This window comes from Brassica napus, chromosome C7 (assembly GCF_020379485.1).
Source record: "Brassica napus cultivar Da-Ae chromosome C7, Da-Ae, whole genome shotgun sequence".
Taxonomy (NCBI): Eukaryota; Viridiplantae; Streptophyta; class Magnoliopsida; order Brassicales; family Brassicaceae; genus Brassica; species Brassica napus.
Window position 1 is genome coordinate 42,208,620 of NC_063450.1, and position 23,091 is coordinate 42,231,710.

At 37.3% G+C, this 23,091-nt stretch overlaps 3 protein-coding genes and 1 pseudogene across 8 annotated transcripts; 1 reads left to right on the forward strand and 3 right to left on the reverse strand.

Annotated features, from left to right (window-relative positions):
- Positions 1-1,234: 1,234 nt before the first annotated feature.
- Positions 1,235-3,167, reverse strand: LOC106348651. Its single transcript, XM_013788425.3, has 2 exons — positions 2,795-3,167; positions 1,235-2,175 (listed from the first exon to the last, which is right to left on the reverse strand). The coding sequence occupies exons 1-2, from the start codon at positions 3,127-3,129 to the stop codon at positions 1,521-1,523; spliced, it is 990 nt and encodes a 329-aa protein (XP_013643879.1). The 5' UTR covers positions 3,130-3,167; the 3' UTR covers positions 1,235-1,520.
- A 3,658-nt stretch (positions 3,168-6,825) lies between these two features.
- LOC106382233 (kinesin-like protein KIN-14U) lies at positions 6,826-11,896 on the reverse strand. 6 transcript variants are annotated; one of them, XM_048761898.1, is made up of 12 exons: positions 10,898-11,896; positions 10,544-10,767; positions 9,871-10,070; positions 9,660-9,743; positions 9,421-9,582; positions 9,194-9,300; positions 8,919-9,103; positions 8,688-8,852; positions 8,384-8,602; positions 8,241-8,278; positions 7,986-8,113; positions 6,826-7,909 (listed from the first exon to the last, which is right to left on the reverse strand). In XM_048761898.1, the coding sequence occupies exons 3-12, from the start codon at positions 10,034-10,036 to the stop codon at positions 7,277-7,279; spliced, it is 1,887 nt and encodes a 628-aa protein (XP_048617855.1). In that variant the 5' UTR covers positions 10,037-10,070; positions 10,544-10,767; positions 10,898-11,896; the 3' UTR covers positions 6,826-7,276. The 6 variants fall into 6 exon arrangements, with proteins under 6 accessions (XP_048617855.1, XP_048617856.1, XP_048617854.1 ...); XM_048761899.1 differs by having other exon boundaries at positions 9,871-10,023; positions 10,544-10,758; positions 10,898-11,060; XM_048761897.1 differs by lacking the exon at positions 10,898-11,896 and having other exon boundaries at positions 10,544-10,796.
- On the reverse strand, positions 11,274-13,502 carry LOC111207634 (annotated as a pseudogene).
- Positions 13,501-16,446, forward strand: LOC106348654 (probable nucleolar protein 5-1). Its single transcript, XM_013788430.3, has 9 exons — positions 13,501-13,732; positions 13,992-14,091; positions 14,184-14,225; positions 14,318-14,497; positions 14,578-14,742; positions 14,839-15,039; positions 15,127-15,624; positions 15,716-15,850; positions 15,941-16,446. The coding sequence occupies exons 2-9, from the start codon at positions 14,014-14,016 to the stop codon at positions 16,250-16,252; spliced, it is 1,611 nt and encodes a 536-aa protein (XP_013643884.1). The 5' UTR covers positions 13,501-13,732; positions 13,992-14,013; the 3' UTR covers positions 16,253-16,446.
- Positions 16,447-23,091: the final 6,645 nt, after the last annotated feature.

Consider the following 23,091-nt stretch of genomic DNA (forward strand, 5'->3'; position numbering starts at 1 on the left):
TATAGTAGATAAGTGGGCAAACTCTCTGTTTTGATTCTATAAAACTATACAACAATACGTGGACATTGACTCATGTTACTAAAATTATAACATAAAACGTGGACACGGACTCTGTTATCTCCAATACAAACACTTGGCTTCTTCAGCTCAATTGATAAATTATCTGCAGTTAAACTTCACTCAAGATGAGAAAGAGATGATATTGTGAATATGAGCGGAGAGAAAAATCGAAGAAACGTTTACTTTTTGCGCTTTGTCATGATGTGGATGGATATAATTTTGATTAGAATTGAATTTAGATCCCGAGATGATGAATGAAATCGAATGAATACTGTCCATGTCCACAACTAGTTTATAATTATGTTAAGATGTTCATGTCCACAACTAATTTATAATTTTGTTATCCACGCTCTCGTGTCCACGTCCACATTTTGTTTACACATTAATATATACTAGATTTTGACCCGCGCTTTCAAAGCGCGGGTTTATTTTTGTTTTTTTTTTCAATTGACAAATATTTAGTAAATGTCACATTTTCATATATTTGTGTTTTATTTTATAAAAGACTTAAAAATTTTATCTTTATTTATCGTATTTCATTTTAAATGACTAGTTATGTTAAAAAAATTAAACTTTATTTTTTTAATGAATTAAGTTGGTATAACTCTGATAAATTAATTTTATTATGGGGTTAATATTTTAATTAAAAAATTATATACTTTTAATAAAGATTTATACTTTTCAATAAAAAAATTTAATTATTTTTATGAATGCTTAAATTATATTAAGAAAAGAAAAAAATAATAATTAAGAATAGTTGAAAAAAAATTATTTGAACTTGAACTCAATGGTCCAAAGGAAAAAAAAAAGGTGAGAATTGAATCTGATTTTTTTAATAGGCCCAAATGGCCCAAGAAAGATTTGATTTGGGCTGGATCCAAAAATAATGATCCAATATAGATTTGTTATTAATATTACTTAATTGCCCTTAATGAAACATGCAATGTTAGTGAAAGAAACATGCCCCTAAGGTAATTATGACAATAGGATTCTGCTTTAATAGTATAGATAATATATATATATGAACATGGATCTTAAAAGATAGAGAATTTTATATATAGTTTATTATGACAATTATTTTTGTTTAATATATTTTAGAACTTGAGTCTTTTTGACAAAATAAAGTGTGTCTCAAGTGATAAGTGTCTTGTAGTGTAATTTGAATGTCAGAAAGTGCCTAAAAAATTCTAACATTTTTCTTAAATGTAACGTAACTCGAATTACAAACAGAATTACAAAAAAAAAAACACAACAATATAACAACTTTTTGAAACAAACAAATAAAGTGTATATATAACTATCTCGAATACACGAGTCTCCATCACCATTCGTGTACTTCACTGCTTTGTGAGTTCTCTTGCTCCAAAGACTCGTAGTTAACTCCACAACACAATCTATCGAACCAGTCCTCTCTTAGGATGGAGCCGTTACATGCCATGGGATCAAATCATAAACTAAACTTATCCTTTGATCCGTCTAAACCCGAACCAGATCTCGTAGTGATTAAACAACAAACTGTCATGTGTTTGCTTCCCCAGGGACTCGAGTCCTAAGCTCGCTAGTCTCTCTGTGCATTTCTCTCCTCCTAAACGCGTACAAAACTTTATATTATGTGACACAAACATTCTCCCCTCGTGAGGCTTCAACTTATCTACTAGCCTCTCGACTCCAGTCCAAACCAGCTCGTCAGGCATATGCAAGAACACCGCACTAGCGTATATCAAATCATAGGCCACATCGGAACCGAACTTGCTGAACTCCATATCGTCCCCTCTGACTATAAGAGGCCGTTTATGCAGAAGACCCTGAGAAGGGAGCTCGTACCTTAACGCAGCCATCAGAGAAAGCTCATCTTTTTCAAGGCAGTGGAAGTTCCCAGGGTTGAGATAACGTATGAAATGCAAACCAACACGGAGCGTACCGCATCCTATCTCAAGAACTCTCGCGTTGGGTTTTAACCGGGATGCTTCAGCTAAGAACTCGAACACGTCGCGCCCACCAGCCCAAGGCTCGCCGTAGTTGCTGTGATGCTCCTCAACAAGTAACTCACCAGGGCATGGAAGAGCTGTGTGGTTGCTTGCTTCATCTCCTTCGTAATGCGATATACCTTTGTACCTGAATCCACAAACCACCGTAAGCTAAAGAGTTTTCACTTTCAAGAAACCAATCTACAGAACACAACACATTTGGATGATCAACATCAAAATGTCTACACAAAATATGGTTATTAATGTTCTAAAAATCGATTTAGGTGGGAGGCGCCTAGGTGGGCAGCGCCTAGGTCTGCCTAACAGCATCCACTATAAAATTTCTAACTACGGGCAGGGCCGGACCCGAAATTTTGGGGGTTATAAACATTTTTTTAAGAATTTTATAGATAAAATTTTTTTCCTAATTTGGGGGCCTATATCTATATAAAAAATTTCCAAATTTTTTGGGGACCAAGGCTAATGCTTCAAGCAGCTGTGCCAGATTCGGGGCTAGTGATTTCTTGAACATTGATTGTTATTATCTACTAGATTAGATTACTGTTAGGATCCCTTTAGTGCATCAGCATTGTATCATAATGTATTATATTAATTGATTTACAACAACAATCACAAAGCTCTACACTAGAAAAGCTATCTACTACCACAATGCACTAATTGAGCTTAAGGAAGCTCCTGAGTAATTTTTTTTTCTGCAGAGGTTTTGAATCAAAGCAAGAAAAGAAGAGAGTGGATGAGATGATTACTGTATGAGATCCTGGAGCTGCTGTTCCCTTGTGCGAGGATTAATCCCTTTCCGGAGAACATTCTCGTGCATATGCAAACCGTTCGATCTAATCAGATCTTTAACCCAATCTATATCTTCTCGAGACGTCGAGATTCTCTCCTCCGACCTCACATCACCGACGATGGCATAGTTCTGGGAGGATGGAGATGACGGACATGAGCAGGGAGACAATGAAGACGATAGGATGAAGAAGATAAGTGCCGATAACGAAGCTGATAGAAACAGAACTGGTATAGTCACAACGATTCCTTTCTGCATCGCCGATGAAGAAGAAGACGACGATAGAACCGCCATTAATGTACAAATCTCAGTGAGCTTACAGATTTTTATTTTGAAGAGATATAAACCGGCTAAGACCGGGTTTAATTGTCTGATCGGTGTAATCCAACATGAAAGCTGGACCGGTCGAGTAAAAGTGTAGAAATACGCGGTTTTTTATTTTTCTTTTCACTGAAAATTTATTTAAAAAGTTCATAATTTATACTAAAAGCCCAATAGAATGGCAAGGCCCAACAAAAGATCATAACACCAGCGCCTAAACAGTTAGTCCAAATGCAAAAAAAAAAAGAGGAGGCCAATGAAGAGCGGTCCAAAGTTTTTAAGGCAACAACTGACCGCAGAAAAGACAACACGAAAATAAACTCGAAACACATGTAAAGCTGATGATGAATAATGAATATGTGCCGCTTGAGGAGAGACTCACAGAGGAGCACCCTTTGAGAGTATATAGTATAACAAAAAAATTATATATAGTATGACGAAAAACTTATATAGTATAAAATAGAACGACAGTATATTATATATAGTATGACGAAAAAATTAATAATTATATATTTATATTTTTGAAAAGGTATCTAATCAGAAAAATTCATATTATGTTATATGTATTGAAAGAGTGTGCTATTTTCGGTTGAATTTTCAAATCGATTTATTGTATAGTTTAAAAACTATTTAGGAAATAATTTAGAGGGTAAAAAAAGTTAAAAATAAAAATAAAGAAATAAATTGAAAGGGTAATATTGCATATGATGTAGAAATGATGGAGGAATTTTTTTGTTTGGTTTGTTATAATTTGTTTGATGTATATAAAATGGAATTTCCCACAATTATATCTTTAAATGTTGATATAAAAAACTATCTACATTATAATGAGTCAGTTTCATCACTCCTGAAGCGACACGTCAGCAGGTAACTGGGTCCCACTTTTAAAAAGTGTGAAAAATGTCAACTATGTGGTTCGAACCCGGGTTATTGTGATATAAACACCAACATTTATACCAGTAAATTAAATGATACTTTGTACATTGATTACCGAAACTAATATATATTTATGAAGGTCGGATGTACTATTATAAAATAAGAAAATAATGTAAATATGTATACTCCCGAGGGCAGCCTTGTCCAATGTTGATTCTCAGCTTTAACATGCCAAAATCACAATGCAGTGGGTGTTGTAAGGTAATTCAGTAGGCACAAATGTTCAATTGAAAAAAAAAATTAAACTGTATTTATGCATCAAACTTATCATCCGTAACATAATAATATGTTTTTTCTGTGCTAGGAACCGTTTGTAAATAAATGTATCGGATGTATATGACTGCTTAGTTTGTTGCTTTTGACAGTGAAATCACTAAGCTTGCAATGTGTTAGGACAGCAAAAGCATCTCAGCTGATGGTTAGCTTTACAATTTCGTTGGTTTCTTTTTCCTATTATGTTGGATGAATTATTTTAGCTAACAAATATCGCAACAGAGCGCTGACAATAACTCTAATAGATTTATATATACATTTAGAATTGGAAGTTTGGTGAGAACATGAACAAGTACTTCTGTCACGCTATTGGACAGTTATACGCCATTTCAAAAGAATTGATTTCTTATATTTCCCATAATCAGTAAGATTTTAACTGTTTTGTCTACTTTGCATTCATACCTCATTCTCCATCTAACTTCTCGGTGCTACTATATAATGATCAAGTCATTTTCTGCACAAATAGGCAAGTGGGGATGTTACGTTGGGTGCTTGGTTTATTGGGCTTGGCTATACAAAGTCTGTTGTGACTCTAAAACTTTTGCCTCATTTAACATTGATTCTGGTTCTTGGGAGAATTGCAGATTGTGAATGAAATGCACAAGCATGAAACATATGTGTAGCTGCGTTCGACTCGACATGTAGCGGTATCCGCAGATCCGTTGATCCCATTGTGGAGGTTAACATGCAATGTGTTGACCTGGAAATCATTATTTGGAAGCTACATTTCGAGGCATTTCCTCAACATATAAATAGACCATAGACAAAGTTTGATATTTATAATACTCAGTGATCATGGAGTCTGCAGAAAACAGTCCTTTTGCATATTTTATGTGAAACCAAGAGATATGTCCTTTGTTTGATGATTGTATTATGATAGCTACTAACATATGAGATGACTAGAGAAAGAGAAATGAGTATGAAACTCTTATATGGGTAGCTTTTGTAAACACATTTGGGTTTATTAACAGTTGTGACAAGCAATTATGTTTATAGTAAAGGAAACCCGCCGCAGCGTCAATAACAAATGCGCCTGTTTTTTTTGTTGTTTGGGATTGAAATAGCTTATGGATTTTCTAAATTAATATAATTGATTTGACTAAAGCTATTTTGGATGACAAAAAGAAGGATTGCAAGTTTAATAACTTCTACTTTAGACTTTAATTTCAACTAAATTATAATAAGTCTTTTATCCATATCATCTTAGTTATAATCGTAAGGATTTATTAGAATAAATAAACAGTTTCAACAATATTTAATATGTGATTTAATAAACAAAAGAACATGTAGGATTTTTAGGATTTAAAGAGATTGGAGATAATAGTTAATGAATATGAAAAGAATACGAAGCAGATGATGAAAAATGATTCGAGCAAATTAGTGGCAACACAGAGTTAAGCGTGATTAAAATATCAATCAATAAAGAATGAAAGAAGAATTAGCAGAGTTAAGTTATTACACAAGCCAAAACTAAGACAAATCAAACGACAGAACGTGAAAACAAATGTAAACAAGACAAAAGAAGATGGTGAATATAAAATGCATTGAAAAACTGAATGCTGGATTAGTAAGCAAGAAACAAAAATATATTAAAATGAAAAAATTCCGCGCCTTGGCACGGGTAACGATCCCTAGTATATTCAAACAAGTTAATAGAAATACTATCATCCATTAATGTATCAAATGGTATATTTAAAGACTTACGGAAAGAGTAAGAATATTGTATTGTGCTGTGTCATTAGGAAATTGAAATGATTACAAAACAAAACCATCAACCCTTTCACACTTCTCTCTTTGAAACACCATCAAAGCAAATTACTGAATCACAACACTAACTATTTGTTCTCAAGCACATAAGTAAACAAACTAGTCAACATTCTCAGTAGCAAACTCGTAATGATGGTAGGATTGTTCTGGTCAAAGACAAAACACGAACACAAAGATGAACACAAACGCAAAGATGAACACAAACAAATCAAAATTTCAGAAACACATTATCAAACACATAATTAAGCAAATCCAGAGTAAACCGAAGTGAATCTATAGCTCGAAGATGAACACAAGCAAATCAAAATTTCAGAAACAAACACATAAGAGAAACGAACACAAGCTCAAGAGAGAGACTACAGCGAGAGAGAGAGAAACAACGAAAGAGACTATGAAAGAAAAACAGTGAGAGAGACGAGACTGTGAGAAAGTGAAAGCTGAACACCTCAAGCTTATAATTTATATCATGGCAGCTGAGAGAGACGGTGAGAGAGACAAGATCAGTTTTAGATTTTAGGTTCATATCTCTGATAAATTTTAAGTTTAAACGAACAACAATCTCATCTCCATCCAGATGGTAAAAACGAACAGCCCCTTAATATAACGTGAATAATTGCACAAAATTTGTTATATTTTATTGTCAACAAATAGGTTAAAACCAGATATTTAAACAAGTTTATGGAAATAGTATCATGTATCAAATTGTATAATTAAAGACTTGTTACATGAGTAGGAATGTTGTATTCTGTTGTTTCATCACGAACTTCAAAAGATTACAAAACAAAACATCAAGCCTTTCACGCCTCTCTTTGAAACTCCCAAATAAGACTGAATCTGAAGTATTAATTATGATTCAGTTTCTGTCAACACCATAAGAACATCCAAAATCAAAAGCTAACACCAACCCAAAGAAATATTTGAGAAAATAGTCCCACACAAAACAAAACATATAGGCAAGCTCTCAGCTGTAAGAACAAAGAGTAACTTGAGTGTTGTGTCCTTATAAAACCAGAACTGCAACATCCACAAGTGCCACTGGTCCTCAACTCGCAACTGGATCATCACCCTAGACTAGAACTCGCAAATTCATAAGGCATGTAAAAAGAAAAAAGAAAGACCTGGTTCTTGATTGACTTATGTTAGATCATGTCAAGCTTGACATTCTCCGCCTGTGGTAACAAAGTTTAGCTCTGACATTTGGATCTGACGATGTAACCATTTTGCTCTTTGGAGTATCACTGATATTCTTTCTCTGTAAAGAAGTGTCTTTGGCATCCCTTTTAGGCGTTTCTGGTGTTCCACTGTTAGCTGCAGCTTGAAGTGGCTTTGTGTATGATCTTCGAAGGAGACCTCTGCTACGTGAGTCAGAGAGGCTAAGCGACTGAGAAGTGGAAAGCTGAGTAAGAGTTTTAGCAACTGATCTTATGCTCTGAGGCCTTGCATTGATTTCCTTCTCTGACATTGTTTGCCTTAGACGACTAGTAACAGTTGAAGTCATGAAACGTGGGACATACCCTGAACTCTTACTTATTTTGACAAGTTTATCAGATGATTTTGGGGTTGCATCGCTCTCTTTCAGATGATTTATAGGCGAAAGAAGTTTCTCTTCGATGTCTTCTTCATACTTCTCATGAGTGGTCCGCAAGAGTTTCTTGTTATCACTTAGCAGACACTCTGCTTCCTGTAAGCGTGTTATGATCTTCTTGCAACTCTCTTGAGTGTCTCGCATTTCTTCTTCAAGTTCTGATATTTTCTTTTCTCTTAGTTTTCGAAGTTCCTAAGCAATAACGATGAGAAGATTCAGCAATCAGTGAAACGGATATAAATGCATATACTGCAGTACATGTGCTTACGTCTGTTAATCCTCTGTTAGACTCTATGGCTCTAGCACGTTTTGTAAAGCTCAGAGAGCAAATTGTTTCACCGACATCTTCATCACGTGGACTTATGTGCACAAGCATCAGAACCTTTGATCTAGTACCTAAAAAAGTTAAAAGTTCACATATCCAATTAAACTCATGAAAGCAATCAAACTTACATAACTTCAGTATATGGAAATAATAAAACACTTTTAGAAAATAATAATATAAGCAACCGTATGCCTTTACCTAAAGAATCTTTAAGGATTTGAGTTAGCTTGCTGTTTCTGCAACCAAGAAAAAAAAAGAAAAAGTTAAAACTCAGTAGCATGATGTCTCTGCTTCAATGGCAAATGTGTTTGAAAATAAACTAAAAGCTAAGAGCTGCTTACCTGTAAGGCACATGTCCCTTCTTTCTTCTTAAAGCTGCAATCACATCTCCAAGAGCAGAAAGTGAGAGGTTTATGGCCCTTCCTTCATCCAGAGTCTGCCCTATTGCACCGGTTTTTAAGAGCCTCTCGCTTCCTCCGAGATCTATCATCCAAAGCTTGCTAACTTCAGTTTTTGACCCCACACCATCCCCTCGACGAAAGATTGTAATCCTTGTTAAACTAGAGATAAACTAATTGAATAAGGGTTGAAATGACATAACTGATTTGAGAAATGACAACACAGTTGAACTCATTAGGAACCTACCAATGAGATCTGCTTGAAGCTTCATTCACATTTGTCCAAGAAGTTGATCTGACTCGTCTTCCTTTGTTGTACCACCATCTAGCCTTTGTGAAATCCGGCACTTCCACTTCAGTCAACCCCTCGATTTCCACCGAACCCTTAGAGTCTACTTGAATATTGAGGTTGCTGCAGACAAGAGGAAGTACTTAGAAAAATGATTAAGGTTTTAGAGATAAGCCTTTGGATACTTACCATTTAGTTGAGGCTTCATTAAACCTCAGAGGCTGTCTTGCAGACAACAGATCTTTCAAGTTACCCATGTAGATTTCCAGCATACTCATCGTAAAAGTCACCAAATGTGTATGATCCATTGAAGCTTCATTGAAAAGCTCCTTAATAGCTCTAGGAGCCAGGCCTGGTTGCTCGTTTGTGCCATCCTAAACAAGACAAAAGACAAAGCTCTTCCTTACCTTAGGAAAAAAGCAACTCTTCGAATCAATAAAATCCAAGTATCAAGAATGACTAACCATGGTGAAAGTCTTTCCTGTCCCAGTTTGACCATATGCTAAGACACATACATTGTGACCATCAAGTGCAGATCTAAGAATCGGTTTTACTTCTCCAAAAACGTCTTCTACATAGTTTTTTTTTTTTTCAACCATGAGAAGGCCTCATTTACTCACAACTGGAAGGAAACAGAAAGCTAAGACATAAAAAAAAGAGGGGAATCACTAAAGCCTAGCAGGAGACTAACCTTGAGTTGCTGATTGATGGAAAACTTTATCAAACTCAAACTCCTTTCGAACACCAGCAGATCTTACAACAACATTGTCTGATCCAAACGAAACAGGCTCCCTGATCGGTCTCCTTTCCGTCAATAGAAATGGCCTAACTCTACAAAACACACGTATGCTTCCTGCAAATTGAAGCCAATCCTTTTAAGACAAGAATCAAATTTTCAAAACTAGGTCTTAGCATTGTAGAGTTTACAACCTTTAGTGTCTATAATCTTATTCAGAACTTCCTTTCTCTTTTCATCCAATGACTTTAGCTTTGACTTCAGTTCCAAAACCTCCCCTGTAAAATACCAACCCAGATCAAACTAAACTCAGAATCATTTTAAACTTCTTGATCAAATAGAAATCATACTTTGAACAATATATGGCGTTGAGAAAACTTAGAGGACGAGCATATGAGGAGATACCTTCGAGGCTTGATATTGACTTTTCAAGCTCATTTCTTTCATGCTCAGGAACAACAGTTACATCGGTGTAGACCAAAGGAACAGGTTGTGGCGATTCAGGGACCGACATTGAGCTAACTGGAGATTGAGAGATCAAGATCTCTTCTTTTTCAGCTGAAATTAACATTTTTCTTTAGCTCAAATGAAACGAGATCCAACTTCTGACAGAATAAAAAAAATATCAAAGAGGAAGTGGGAGTGGAATGGACGACGACAACAACTCAATGTATGCAATGTAGAATGGTAGTTAGGAACAAAGAAAAAATAATACTAAATACTTATCATTATTATACTTTATTACAGAACTCTCTGAACAAGAAGACAACTTGAGTTGTCATAAAACTCAAGACAGATAATTGATTATTGTAAGCAGATAGAAAATAAAAAAAGGTTTTTATTTGTCAGAAACAAGAAAACCCTTCGGGAAAAATTAAATATTTAAAAGAAATGAGAGAAGTGAAGATGAAGCAAACTAATACAGAAGAATTACAAGAGAAGGAACAAAAAAAGGCAAAATACAGTCTTTGAAGATTCTCAATCTCGTGAAGCATTAAACAGAGAAACAGAACCAGATTCGCACATGTATGTATGTGTGTATGTATAAATGGGTTTAAAGCTAGAAATCAAAAGAAACCTGCTATCTTCTCAGAGGCAAAAGATCCAGCAAGTGAGAGACAATACAACAACCCAACACAAGTTTTGATTTTTGAAAAAAGGTATGAGTTGGAAAGCGGAAGGCTTTGTCAAATGATTGAACACTGTTTTTGTCTGGTGATGAATGATGATGGTCTTGATTTCAGAAATGGAACATCTTCCACTGTCTTTCTCTCTCTCTCTCTCTATGTCACTCTGTTTCTTCTTCAAACAAAATAGTGGATTAGTACGACTTCTGAGCATCGAGCATTAGAAAAATTAAATAATTAAAAATGGAAAATGATTAGAGAATCAGGTTCATGGTAGGTCCGTTGAAAGACAAAAAAGTTGGTACCTTTTTTTCCTCGAGGAGCGTCCTCCCACTATCCCATTCGTATACAAGGTTTCTTTAGTCTTTCATGACGAACAGAGACGTGTTAAATTTGAATCTATACACATTAAATCTGATAACCGTTGACTTTTCGAAAAATTTAGTTCACATATATCCTTTACATTTTTCAAAAAATGTAGACCTCTTATCTACTTCTACATTTTATCGAATTTGAGAGGTTTTCACCTTACAAGAACATGTTGACTCTGGTCTTAACAAGCTGATTCTGTGATTTCCAGGTCTCGTTTCCAGATATGAGGTTAGCCACTATACGAGCATACATTTGGAAGAAACCTGAGGCCATAATCTTTAATTACAGAGTGGCTCTAGCTAGGTAACACAAGGTAAACTCGCCAGGAAGTGCGCTATGTGTTGCCTGACATGTTATTGTCTTGGGACAGATACAACAACAGGTAGAGTAATCATTGACTAGCTTCAATATGGCCACTTAAAAGGGAAAGACATTCATAAACATTCTCAGCTTGTAGATGAGACCTGTCCTCAGCAAAGAAGTGGCACACTTGTTCATTAATCTCAATCCAACTGCAGCCAGGCTTCTTCTTCAGTCCCACTTCTTTCATCTTCAGTTTGACTTCCCTTGCTGCATCCCATGACTCACCAGAAGCATACAAACTGAACAAGGACGTGTAGGTTGATGCATCATCTGGATATCTCTCCAAAAGTAACCTTGCGATTCTATCTCCCAATGAATGGTCCCGGTGCAAGCAACAGGCGGAGAAGAGAGTTCTGAGAAGCTCTGCATTATCCCTTGTCTCTGTTTTTTTGTTGAATAATCTCGTAAGCTTCAAGCAACAGACCTGCTCTCCCAAGAACGTCAATCAAGCACGAGTAGTGTTCAACACTAGGCTTGATTCCGTACTTGGATCTCATTTCATTAAAAAACTTGATAACTTCATCAATAAACCCAGCATGACCACAAGCTGACAATATAGCAAGAAAAGTAACACTATCAGGGTTTACACCAAACTTCTGCATTTCATCAAAATGGTGAAGCGCTTCTCTGGGCTGACCGTGAGATCCATACGCAGAGATCATTACTGTCCAGGACACAACATCCTTCTCTGGCATACTTTTAAAGATTCTAGAAGCCTCTTTAACATCGCCGCATTTGGAATACATGTCAAGAAGTGCACCCATCAGCAACTCGTCTGTTTCGAGCCCACTCTCACTGATCGACAAATGAATCCGCTTGCCTTTCTCCAACACAGCCAGTTGCGAGCAAGCAGGTAAAACACTTGTGAACGTTACTGCGTCTGGCTTCACTCCAACGCTCACCATTTTGTCATACACTTCAATAACCTTAAACCAATCACCTACACTGACGTAACCAGATATCATAACATTCCATGACTCAACTACATCCTTCTGCGTCTTCGCAAAGATGGTTTCAGCCAACTTTACTTCACCACACTTGAAGTAAAGACTAATCAGGGAACAGTTCATAAAAACATCTGCGTCTACAAAGCTTCTAATCACATAACAGTGTACGAATTTTCCATGTTGGAGATTCGATGACCGAGAGCAAGCCATTAGAATGCTGGTCAAGGTTGTCTGACTAGGCCGAGCTCCTTCTATGATCATCCTACTCAAAATCTCAATGCATGACTTACTATCTCCTCTTAACGACAAATCCTCTGATCATAGAGTTCCAAGCGACCAAACTCTTTCTAGGCATGTGCTCAAAAACTTCTCTCGCCATCTCCAAACACCCACACTTCCCATACATATCCACAAGCGCAGAGTTCACATACTCATCTGACTCGAACCCTCTCTTCACATACTTTCTATGGATCTCCTTCCCTCTCTCCAAACACAACAGCCTCGAGCAAGCTGATACAGCTACCGTCAGCGACACCGAGTTAGGCTCAAAACCAGACCTTTCCATCCAATCAAAAAACTCCATAGCCTTCTCCGCCTCCCCGCTTTGACAAAAACAGGACATAACCGCGTTCCAACACGCAACGTCTCTCTCAGGCATTTCGTCGAACACTTGTACTGAATCTCCCAACAAATTAAACTTCGCGTACATTCCAACCAAAGAGCTAGCCACGACCGCATCACAAACATGCCCACTCTTCACCACAACACGGTGAATCATTCTACCGTGAAACTCTCTACCCAGCGCACCACAAGCCTTGATCACATTTGGGTACTTGTAAGAATCCGCAACGCAAATTGGGCAATTCAGCAATCTCCTGAAAACGTCAAGAGCTTCGTTGAACATGGAGCTCTTTGCGTAACCAGACAAGAGGGAGTTCCAGATGTAGACATCCGATTGGACATCGATGTTGTCCTCGGAGACGAGTCTCGCCGAGGAATGGTCCTTGCAAGCGAAGTAGACATTGATCAGACTTTTGCAGAGAACGACGTCGCTTTGCAAACACAGTGCGAGTATCCTCCGGTGAAGAAGCTTGGCTTGTTTTAGAGACTTTGCACTGGTGCATACTCTCAGCAAAGACAACAACTTGGAAGATTCCATCTCAGTGTCTATAAGGTTCCATCTTTTGTTACCAAAACGAAACATAACGATCTTAACTACTTGTTGCATTCGACTTAATGGGCCGAGCTTGATCAGGCCCAATAAGCTGGATATTGAAAACCCTAGATTACAGCAAAGTTATAAACGAACGCCACTTCGCAACAAAACGCAGCGTTTAAGAATCTCATAGCCTTCTTCTTCAACAACTATATAAAAACTAATACCCTGTTAAACCCTAGCTACCACACGGCTCCTGACCACTTTCTCTTTTCCGTCTCGCTGTTCGTAGATCCTCCGAGGTACTAATCAGTTCTGCATGGCTTTAAGTTTTTCGTTTTTGTGTTAGTATAGTTCTTGTCATGGTTAGAGTTTCAGGACTCTGACATAGCATCGGTCTTAACTCATGTTCTGTCTATCTTGTTTGTTTCCTGTATGTTCATGTGGATAAAAGTTGCTTCTTTACTAGTTTTAGCTCCAAAAACTTTAGCTTTGTGTAGTTAGAAGTGTTTGCCTTTAGATGATTTAAAAGGGTTTTCTTTAATCCTATATATATTGCAGGTGTTAATTTGAGCTTGTGAAGATGCTTGTACTGTTTGAGACACCTGGTGGTTTCGCCCTTTTTAAAGTATTAGATGAAGGAAAGCTATCAAACGTTGAGGTGTGACTATCTTCACCATTTTTTGTTCTTATGGCTTCGTTTATCTGACCTTAGTCTATGTGTGGATAATTTATTTATTCTGGTGTTTGTAGGATTTGGGCAATGTGTTCTCGTCTGCAGACTCAGCACGAAAGGTGATTCATTTGTTTTTGGAGACTATTCATATTTAGTTCTATTGGGTATTGGTTTAGTTTAGGTTTCTCATAGCGTTTTGGTGTTTATACAGATGGTGAAGCTTAAAGCTTTTGACAAGTTTGACAACACCTCTGAAGCTCTTGAAGCTGTGGCTAAATTGCTGGAGGGAGCTCCCAGCAAGGGTCTCCGCAAGTTTCTGAAAGCTAACTGCGAAGGTGAAACCTTAGCTGTGGCTGATTCGAAGCTTGGAAACATTATCAAGGAGAAACTGGTGTGTGGTACTCTCATTTGTGATATGTTAATTGTGGATACTGGACTTGTTTCTTACGGATTTGCTTTTAACTCCTGTAGAAGATAGATTGTGTCCACAACAATGCTGTTATGGAGCTGTTGCGTGGTGTGAGAAGCCAGCTTTCCGAACTTATATCTGGGTTAGGTGATCAAGACTTGGCTCCAATGAGCTTGGGGTTGTCTCACAGTCTTGCTAGATATAAACTAAAGTTCAGCTCTGACAAGGTAATAATCTTTTTCAATGCATTTGATTATAAAACTTCTGTATAGCCCTCTAGATTTTGATTGGTTATGTTTTAACTTTTACTTTTTATTTGACAGGTTGATACTATGATCATCCAAGCTATTGGTCTGCTTGATGATCTTGACAAAGAGCTCAACACTTACGCTATGAGGGTTCGTGAATGGTACGGTTGGCATTTTCCCGAGCTTGCTAAGATCATCTCTGACAATATCCTTTATGCCAAGTCTGTTAAATTAATGGGGAATCGGATTAATGCAGCCAAGCTAGACTTCTCTGAGGTGAAGCTTGTTTCTCATTCTCTTTGTTATTGAAACTAAGTATGCTTCTTTCAATAACATTAATTTTTGTTTCTGTCGCCATCTCAGATATTGGCTGATGAAGTTGAAGCAGAACTAAAAGAAGCTTCTGTGATATCTATGGGAACTGAAGTCAGTGACCTTGATTTGATGCACATCCGGGAACTCTGCGACCAGGTCCTGTCCCTCGCCGAGTACAGAGCTCAGCTTTATGACTACTTGAAGAGCAGGATGAACACAATCGCACCGAATCTGACCGCCCTCGTTGGAGAGCTTGTCGGTGCTCGTCTAATTTCTCACGGTGGTAGTTTGTTGAACCTCTCAAAGCAGCCTGGTAGCACGGTTCAGATTCTTGGAGCTGAGAAAGCCCTCTTTAGAGCCCTCAAGACCAAGCACGCCACTCCGAAATACGGTCTAATCTACCATGCTTCTTTGGTTGGCCAAGCGCCACCGAAGGGCAAGGGTAAAATCTCACGGTCACTAGCTGCTAAAGCCGCTCTTGCTATCCGTTGTGATGCTCTTGGCGATGGTGAAGACAACACTATGGGAGTGGAAAGCCGTTTGAAGGTACTCTTCTTATATTTTTTTTCTTGAATTATATCTTATCTGAATCCTTTATTAATTGGTTACCATTTTTTGTGTAATTATATTGGGACAGCTTGAGGCACGGTTGAGAGCTCTGGAAGGAAAAGACTTAGGACGTCTGTCTGGCTCAGCTAAAGGCAAACCAAAGATTGAAGTGTATGACAAGGATAAGAAGAGTGGATCTGGAGGTCTTATCACTCCTGCTAAGGTGAGATTATTTGAATTGTTTGTGCAACTTATTGGTTGGATTGGATTATGTTGCTTCAAGAGTTAAGCTTTTGATTATTGTTTTGTGCAGACTTACAACACTGCTGCAGACTCTCTTCTTGGACAAACTTCCACAGCTGAGAACGGTGTCAAAGAGAAGAAAGATAAAAAGAAGAAGAAGAAGAAGGCTGCTGATGCAGAGGAAGAAGAAGCCAAGACCGAGGAACCGTCTAAGAAGAAGTCGAAGAAGAAGAAAGCAGAAGTAGAAGCTGAAGCGGAAGAGCCCAAAGCAGAGGAACCTTCAAAGAAGAAGAAGAAGAGAAAACACGAGGAAGAAGAAACAGAAATGCCTGCCAAGAAGAAAGAAAAGAAGGATAAGAAGAAAAAGAAGAGCGAGGTCTGAAGTTAAGAAGTTTTTTTTTTTTTTGAATGTGTACGCTTATTATCTTTATAACGTTTTCTCAGGAACACAAACCCACAAAATGTCCTGTTTTTGTTTTGCTCTTAAGAACTTGCTCATGGTTTTGTAAGGGAAGGTATTGTGTTATCATTTTCCTAGAAACTTAAATGAAGCATGTGACAACGCTCAGCATCTGATATGATAAGAGTTCAATCGTTCCTACTGAGGTTGATTAGAGTTTTAATTCCTTAAACTTTGTTCTAGTCCTTACGATACCGATCTTTTGTGTAATTAAAACAGAGAGGGCCTTGATCCCCCGAATATAGGCCCGTTAAAAGCCCCCCAATTTAGTACTTGGTGGTGATTACGACGCTTCTATATCTTTTCCAGAGCATCGTTTTTTTTTTTTTTTTTTTTTTGTTCGTTCAACTTCCAGAGCATCGTTTGATTTGGTTCTTGACATGTTCCCAATGTTTTTGTTTCTAAAATGCTTTATTCAAAAAAGACAGAATGTATCACTGACTTCTTAGCTTTTTTGTCTCCTGTTTGGTCAACAATGCAAGTCTTAATAATTGCGCTTCTTTGATTGGAGAGATTGGAGATAAACGATGCCATCTTAATCCAATTACTGTATCTTAAAGTAATGCAGAGATGAAAATGTATTGTTTTGTCCAGCTAGATTCTTGTAGATGACACATTTGTGGTTTCATTGATTAAGGGAATCATATTCAGCTAATGAGCTGAACATATGAGCTTGTTTCTAGAAGTAAGAAACCAGAAAAAAAGGTTTTTGTTATGAACCAATCTGTGAATGCCATAACCAAATAGACATATTTCTTTTTTATTTGGACAGTTTCATTTTTTTTTGTATGCTTAGTATTTCTTTTTTTTAATCACTTTATGATTTGTATATTTTCCATTTATCTATGACGGTCTATCGTAATTCCCTATATATATAAAGTGCTCCATAATTATGAGCAGATATTTCCCTCGCACAGGTTTTTTGGAAGCCAAATTGGGTGATAGACCGTCATTTGCTTGGAGAAGTCTGCTCTTTGGAAGGGACCTCCTCGACAAGGGCCTACGAAAAAGGGTGGGTGATGGAAACTCTATCTTTGTTTGGACTGATAAATGGCTGGAAGATGAAGAGGATGGTTTTGGCCTTCGTGCTCCGTGGATTAAAAATTGCACTTTCAATGTTAATCTGAGAGCTAGGGAGCTGATTGATTTTCAGAGTAGAAGATGGAACCTTCAAGCTCTGGAGGAGGTCTTCGTGCCTTCCGACATTCAGATCCTGATCAAGAACCAACCGGTGGTTTCTAAGGAAGATTTTTGGTTTTGGAAATTCAATAAATCTGGAGCTTACTCGGTCAAATCTGGTTACTGGTTGGCGGTTCGGGACAAATCCAAAGAGTTACGAAGAGTTATGGAGGCTCTGCCTTCGATCAATGCACTTAAAGCCAACACTTGGAAGGTTCAGACGGCTCCTAAGATTAAGACCTTCATTTGGAAGGCTCTTTCACAAGCTCTGCCCGTTGCTGTTTGCTTAATAGAAAGAGGTATGAAATGTGATGACAGATGTCAGTTGTGTGGCTTTGAGGGTGAATCAGTGAACCATGTGCTGTTTAGTTGCCATATTGCTCGAATATGTTGGGCTCTCTCCAACATCCCGTGCCCTTGTGGGGGATTTAGTGTATCGTCGATCTATGAGAACATTTCATACTTGTTGAGAATCAAACCTGTTGGAAGGTATGGAGCGGTCTCTGTTCGAAGCTGGCCGTGGCTTCTTTGGTTTTTGTGGAAGAACAGGAACTCCTTTATTTTCGAAGGAAAAACTTTTGAAGCTGAGGAAATTGTTGTGAAAGCTAAACATGAAGCTGAGGTTTGGTTCTTAGCGCAACAAGTGCAGAGTGGAATGGAACTAGAAGAGGACAAGGTAGTTTCTGAAACGGTTCCATGTACGTTGCAGAATGTTCCGGTTGGTTGGGTTCAGTGTGAGTTTGCGATGGATTGGGCAAGCCGAGGTGAGAGCATGGGAGCTTCATGGATTGTAAAAGATGAGAAAGGTAAAGTCTTGGAGCATAGTAGGCGTGCATTTGTGGAGGTGGGATCTTTGCCTGAGGCTAAATTGCAACTGTGGTTATGGGTTCTGGAAAGTATGAGAAGTTTGAAGAAAAAGAAGGTTAGGTTTGTCTCATCTTTTGGGGACCTGATAGAAGCAATTGAAAAACCTTCTTTCTGGCCTGCGTTGCAGTTTGAGGTGGGAGAGATCAAGAGAGAGCTGCGGGCTTTTGAAGCGTGGGAACTAAGGATTGGGTCTTGGAATACAATCAGATGTGCATCCTTCATTGCTCAGAGTGTGAGGAACTTAGGTCTCACTCAGTCTTATGTAGTTGCTGGTCATCCAAGATGGTTGGATCATATCTATGCGAATGTCAGAAGTGCATCTGGTGGTAACTAATTATTTCGTTGATTTCTTGGTATCCGCCTTTGTAGGCTTGGATGTGTAGTTGGATGAGTTTTTCTAATTATTTTCTTTTTGGGTACTGGTTGTGAAGCAAGCTGTGTTGCTTGGCTGTGTTGTTGTGTGGAACCAAGTTGGTATATATATGATTTCAATTTAGGAAAAAAAAAAATTATGAGAAATATACAATCTCTTTCTCCCATTAATTTACAACACGTTATCAGCACGAAGCTCTCTAATTCCTTGAGTTCTAAAATCGACCAGAAACCATATTTTCCTTTTCTTTCTCGTTTTGAAACCTTGATCATCATAAACCCTAATTTTTCTTTCTCTCTCGGCGGTTACCCTCTCATCCGATAAAGCCATCCGATACGACCAGTCAATCCGGCGACCAGGCGATCCCGATAGACGATCCGACTGACGATTCTGACTGCTCTTCGGAACCCGACGATCCGATCCGGCACGTACCAGCTCGCGAAGTTCTTCTCGATTCTCGGTGGTCCGTTCAACCCGTTTGGAGGTTAAGGTAAACATCTAAACCCTAAAACCTTAAAACTCTAAATCGGATTCTAATAATCCGATAAACCCTAAATCATGTTCCTACATGATTAAAACCCCAAATCGGATTTTACAAGTTAAAATCCGATAAACCCTAACCCTATATCTATAATCCCTAAATAATATAAGTATCATAATTAATTATATTATAATTATCAAATCACATATTAAAACCCTAATCGAATATTTTTGAAATCAAAACTGTTTTCGGTTTTGATCATTGAGGTTTTAAATCTGATTGAATCTGATGCTATGTTGCTAGAATTATTTGACCGTTAAGTTGCTAGATTTATTATTCTCATCCTGCTAGTTTAATAATTCTGATCTGTTTAAGTCTTGATTAAATCTGACCTGCTTGTTTTTATTAATGCTTTAATCACAGTTAGGATTGATAGATTTATTTTCTCATCCTGCTTGGTTAATTGTTCATCTGATTTAAAATTGTTTAAACCGACCAGCCTGTTAAAACATTGATTGAATCCGATAGGTTGCTAACTTGCTTTGCTGATATAATCCTATAGGTTGATAGATTGATTGAGGTTTACTTATTTAAAATATGAATGATCTGATTGCATGATTCTTGAGGTTTAATATCATCTGCTAGGATTGATAGTTTTGTAATCTGATCTGTTTTAAATAGAAACCCTAAATAATCCGTATGATAGGTTATATTGATCTGATAGGTTATATTGTCTTTGAGAATAGGAAACCGTATGCTAGGTTGATAGATTCATGATAAGATTGTATGCTAAGTTTGATTTTATTGATTGATTTGATTAGAAATCATGAAACCCTAATTCTAGTCCTAACTTTAATCCGCATATCTGAAACTTGAAACCCTAAATTCATTATGCTTATGAGTTCTATTAAATTGATTGATCTGATTATATGTTTTTGAGGTTTGATAAATTCGGATACTAGATAGATTATTTACACACGGTTTATGCTAAATACCCATCAGCCTTGAAACTGATTCATTGAAATTCATGCTTGAAATCTATATTCTAGTATTGCTAAAATCAGCCTTGAAACTGATTGAGTGATTAATGAATATTTTTACTAGTCTTGTTAAAATCCATTGATTGTTAAACTCTAATTGCATGATTAATTGAATCCGTTTTTGCTAATCTTGATACACCATATTATTATGAGCACATAGAAATAGTATTGCTGATTCTTGCTAGAAATTGACTGATTGATTAAATGCCTTTAAGATTGATATTCATTGTCCTCACAAGATTGAAATCCGAATTGATTGTTTTTAAGAGTAAGGCCGCATGAAAATTATACCTAAATATTGAGTGATATATGATTTGAGATGTCGAAAATCAACCTGGATTTGTTGCCCTAAATCTCTCTGGAGATAATTATTTACGGTGGGCATTGGATACAAAGATTATCGCAAAGTCAAAAAGACTTGGTGAATGTATCATAGAAGGCAATAATGCCAATGAGAAAGATTGATACAAAGAAATATTAATTATTCGCCATCATCTTATTGAGAGTCTCAAAGATCAGTATTTGACAATTGAGAATCCTTTAGACATTTGGACAGAATTCAAATCGAGATATGATCACCAAAGAAAGGTGTTATTACCAAAAGCTAAGGATGAATCCCAGAATTCAGGACTAAAAGTCCGTGGATGATTCTATTGCTAGCTAATAAGAAACAATGAATTGAGACCTCCTGGATCAACCCCATTACCTGAAGCCAATAAGGCCGCAAAGGAAAAGAAAGAATCCAAAGAATCTAACCACGTCCAGGATGATAGACCACACGACCATGGCTGTGGAGGGTAGAAAGGACGTGGACATGGCCACTATTATACATTTGGCAGTGGGAACCACTATGGCAAAGTCCATGTGTATCAACCTAATTTGAGCCATGGTCGAGGCAGAGACCGTGGTATATCCTTTAAACCACAAAGCTCGACCAAATCAGTGTGTCATAGATGTAGAATGGAGAACCATTGGGCTAAGATATGTAGGACTCCCAAACATCTTTGTGACCTCTATCAAGAGTCTGAAAGGGAAGAATCCTGAAGCCCACTTGGTATATAAAGATGGTAAAGATGATTTTTGATCATGAAAGAGATGATCCTACGGAATATGAAACCTCTGATTGCCTAAAAGAATAATGTTGATTTCGACTTCTGTTTGTTTTGCTTTTATACTTGCTTTGTTTTATCACTTTGAATTTATTTTATTGGTTTGTTTGCTCTGAACTTAGTAAAAGGAATGAATGATTTTTCAAATATATAAGTTAAGAAATATAGTTGCGGGTATAGCCATTCTCATGATAGGCTAGGGCCAGACTAAAGAGATCTAATGATTTATATTCACTCATAGAAGCCCATTGAGTTTAAAAGATATAAGAGTGGTTTCCATATTGAAACAATGGGCAAAGGAAATAAAAAGTTCCTTTTAGATATATAAATTTTGCCCAAGACCATAGAAAAATGGTCGAGACTATACCTGCATTTTCTACTAGTCTTTACTATGTCAAGATCAGGATGATAGAAGCTAAATACCTGCGAAAAATATTTACTTTATGGCATAACCGGATTGGCCATCCTGGTTCAAACGTAATGCGAAATTGATATACAAATGGGCACACATTGAAAGGAAGAAAGAGTTATCCCAAAGAATTTCACGTGTATAGCATGTACACAAGGAAAACTCATTGATAGGCCATCACCAGTCAAAGAGACTAAGTAAATAATAAACTGGTAAATACATGTCTCAAGCATTTAAATGATTATGGTATGTCCATGGGGGTAAGTGTGGACAATTCCGTGATACATGTCCATACCAAGAACGGCTTGGCCAAAATATTTTATTAAACGCATACAGCAGATTGCTAGACCATTACTTATAAGGTCAAAACTCCCAGTCACAGCTTGGGCCACACGAAATTTACATGCATCTAAGTTAATACGCATTAGGCCATTTAGTGAGCATAGATATTCCCCATCGATTAGATAAACGGGTCAAGAGCCAGACATATCCCATCGTAAGACATTTAGATGTGCCGTCTATATACAAATTACTCCACCACAGAGAACTAAGATGGGACCTCAAAGGAGGATGGGGATATATGTTGGATATGATTCTCCCACGATTATTAAGTACTTTGAACCAAATATGGGTGATCAGTTTGAGGCCATGTATACGGATTAGGGGGAGAAAGTAATAAGCTGGTAAAAGAGTAAAAGAGATTACAAGGAATCAACCATCATTGTCTTGGCAAGATCCTCGGACTAAAGAATGTGAATTAGACGTCCAAAAGATAATACATTTACAAAAGCTAGCTAATTAATTGCCAGACTCATTTGCTGATCCGAAAGAGAGTGACTAAGTCATATATACCAACTTATAAAGCACAAATTCGAATTGAAGTCCAAGAAGGACATAATCAAGTTGCTACAGAGTCTAAACAACGTCTGAAACGTGGTAGACCGATAGGTTCCAAAGATAAGAATCCTCGGAAACAAAAGAAAGGTGCAGAGAATGATAAACAAATCTGAGGTCGAGGAAACCATCCTAGACATGAAAACAAAGCCGGCCGGCTCTAAGGTACCAAACACTGAGGCTTGGGACACCAAGCTTCAGGGTACTAATGATCCTGATAATAATGAATTTGTAATCGATTATCTCATGTATGGAACATAATGGAACACATAAGAATGTCGACACATAGATGATATATTTATACACAAGGTAGCACTTGAACTAATGGATATAAACGAGGATCACGAACCCACGTCAATATAAGAGTGCGCACTCGTAAGATCAGATTGGATTAAATAGAAACATGGAG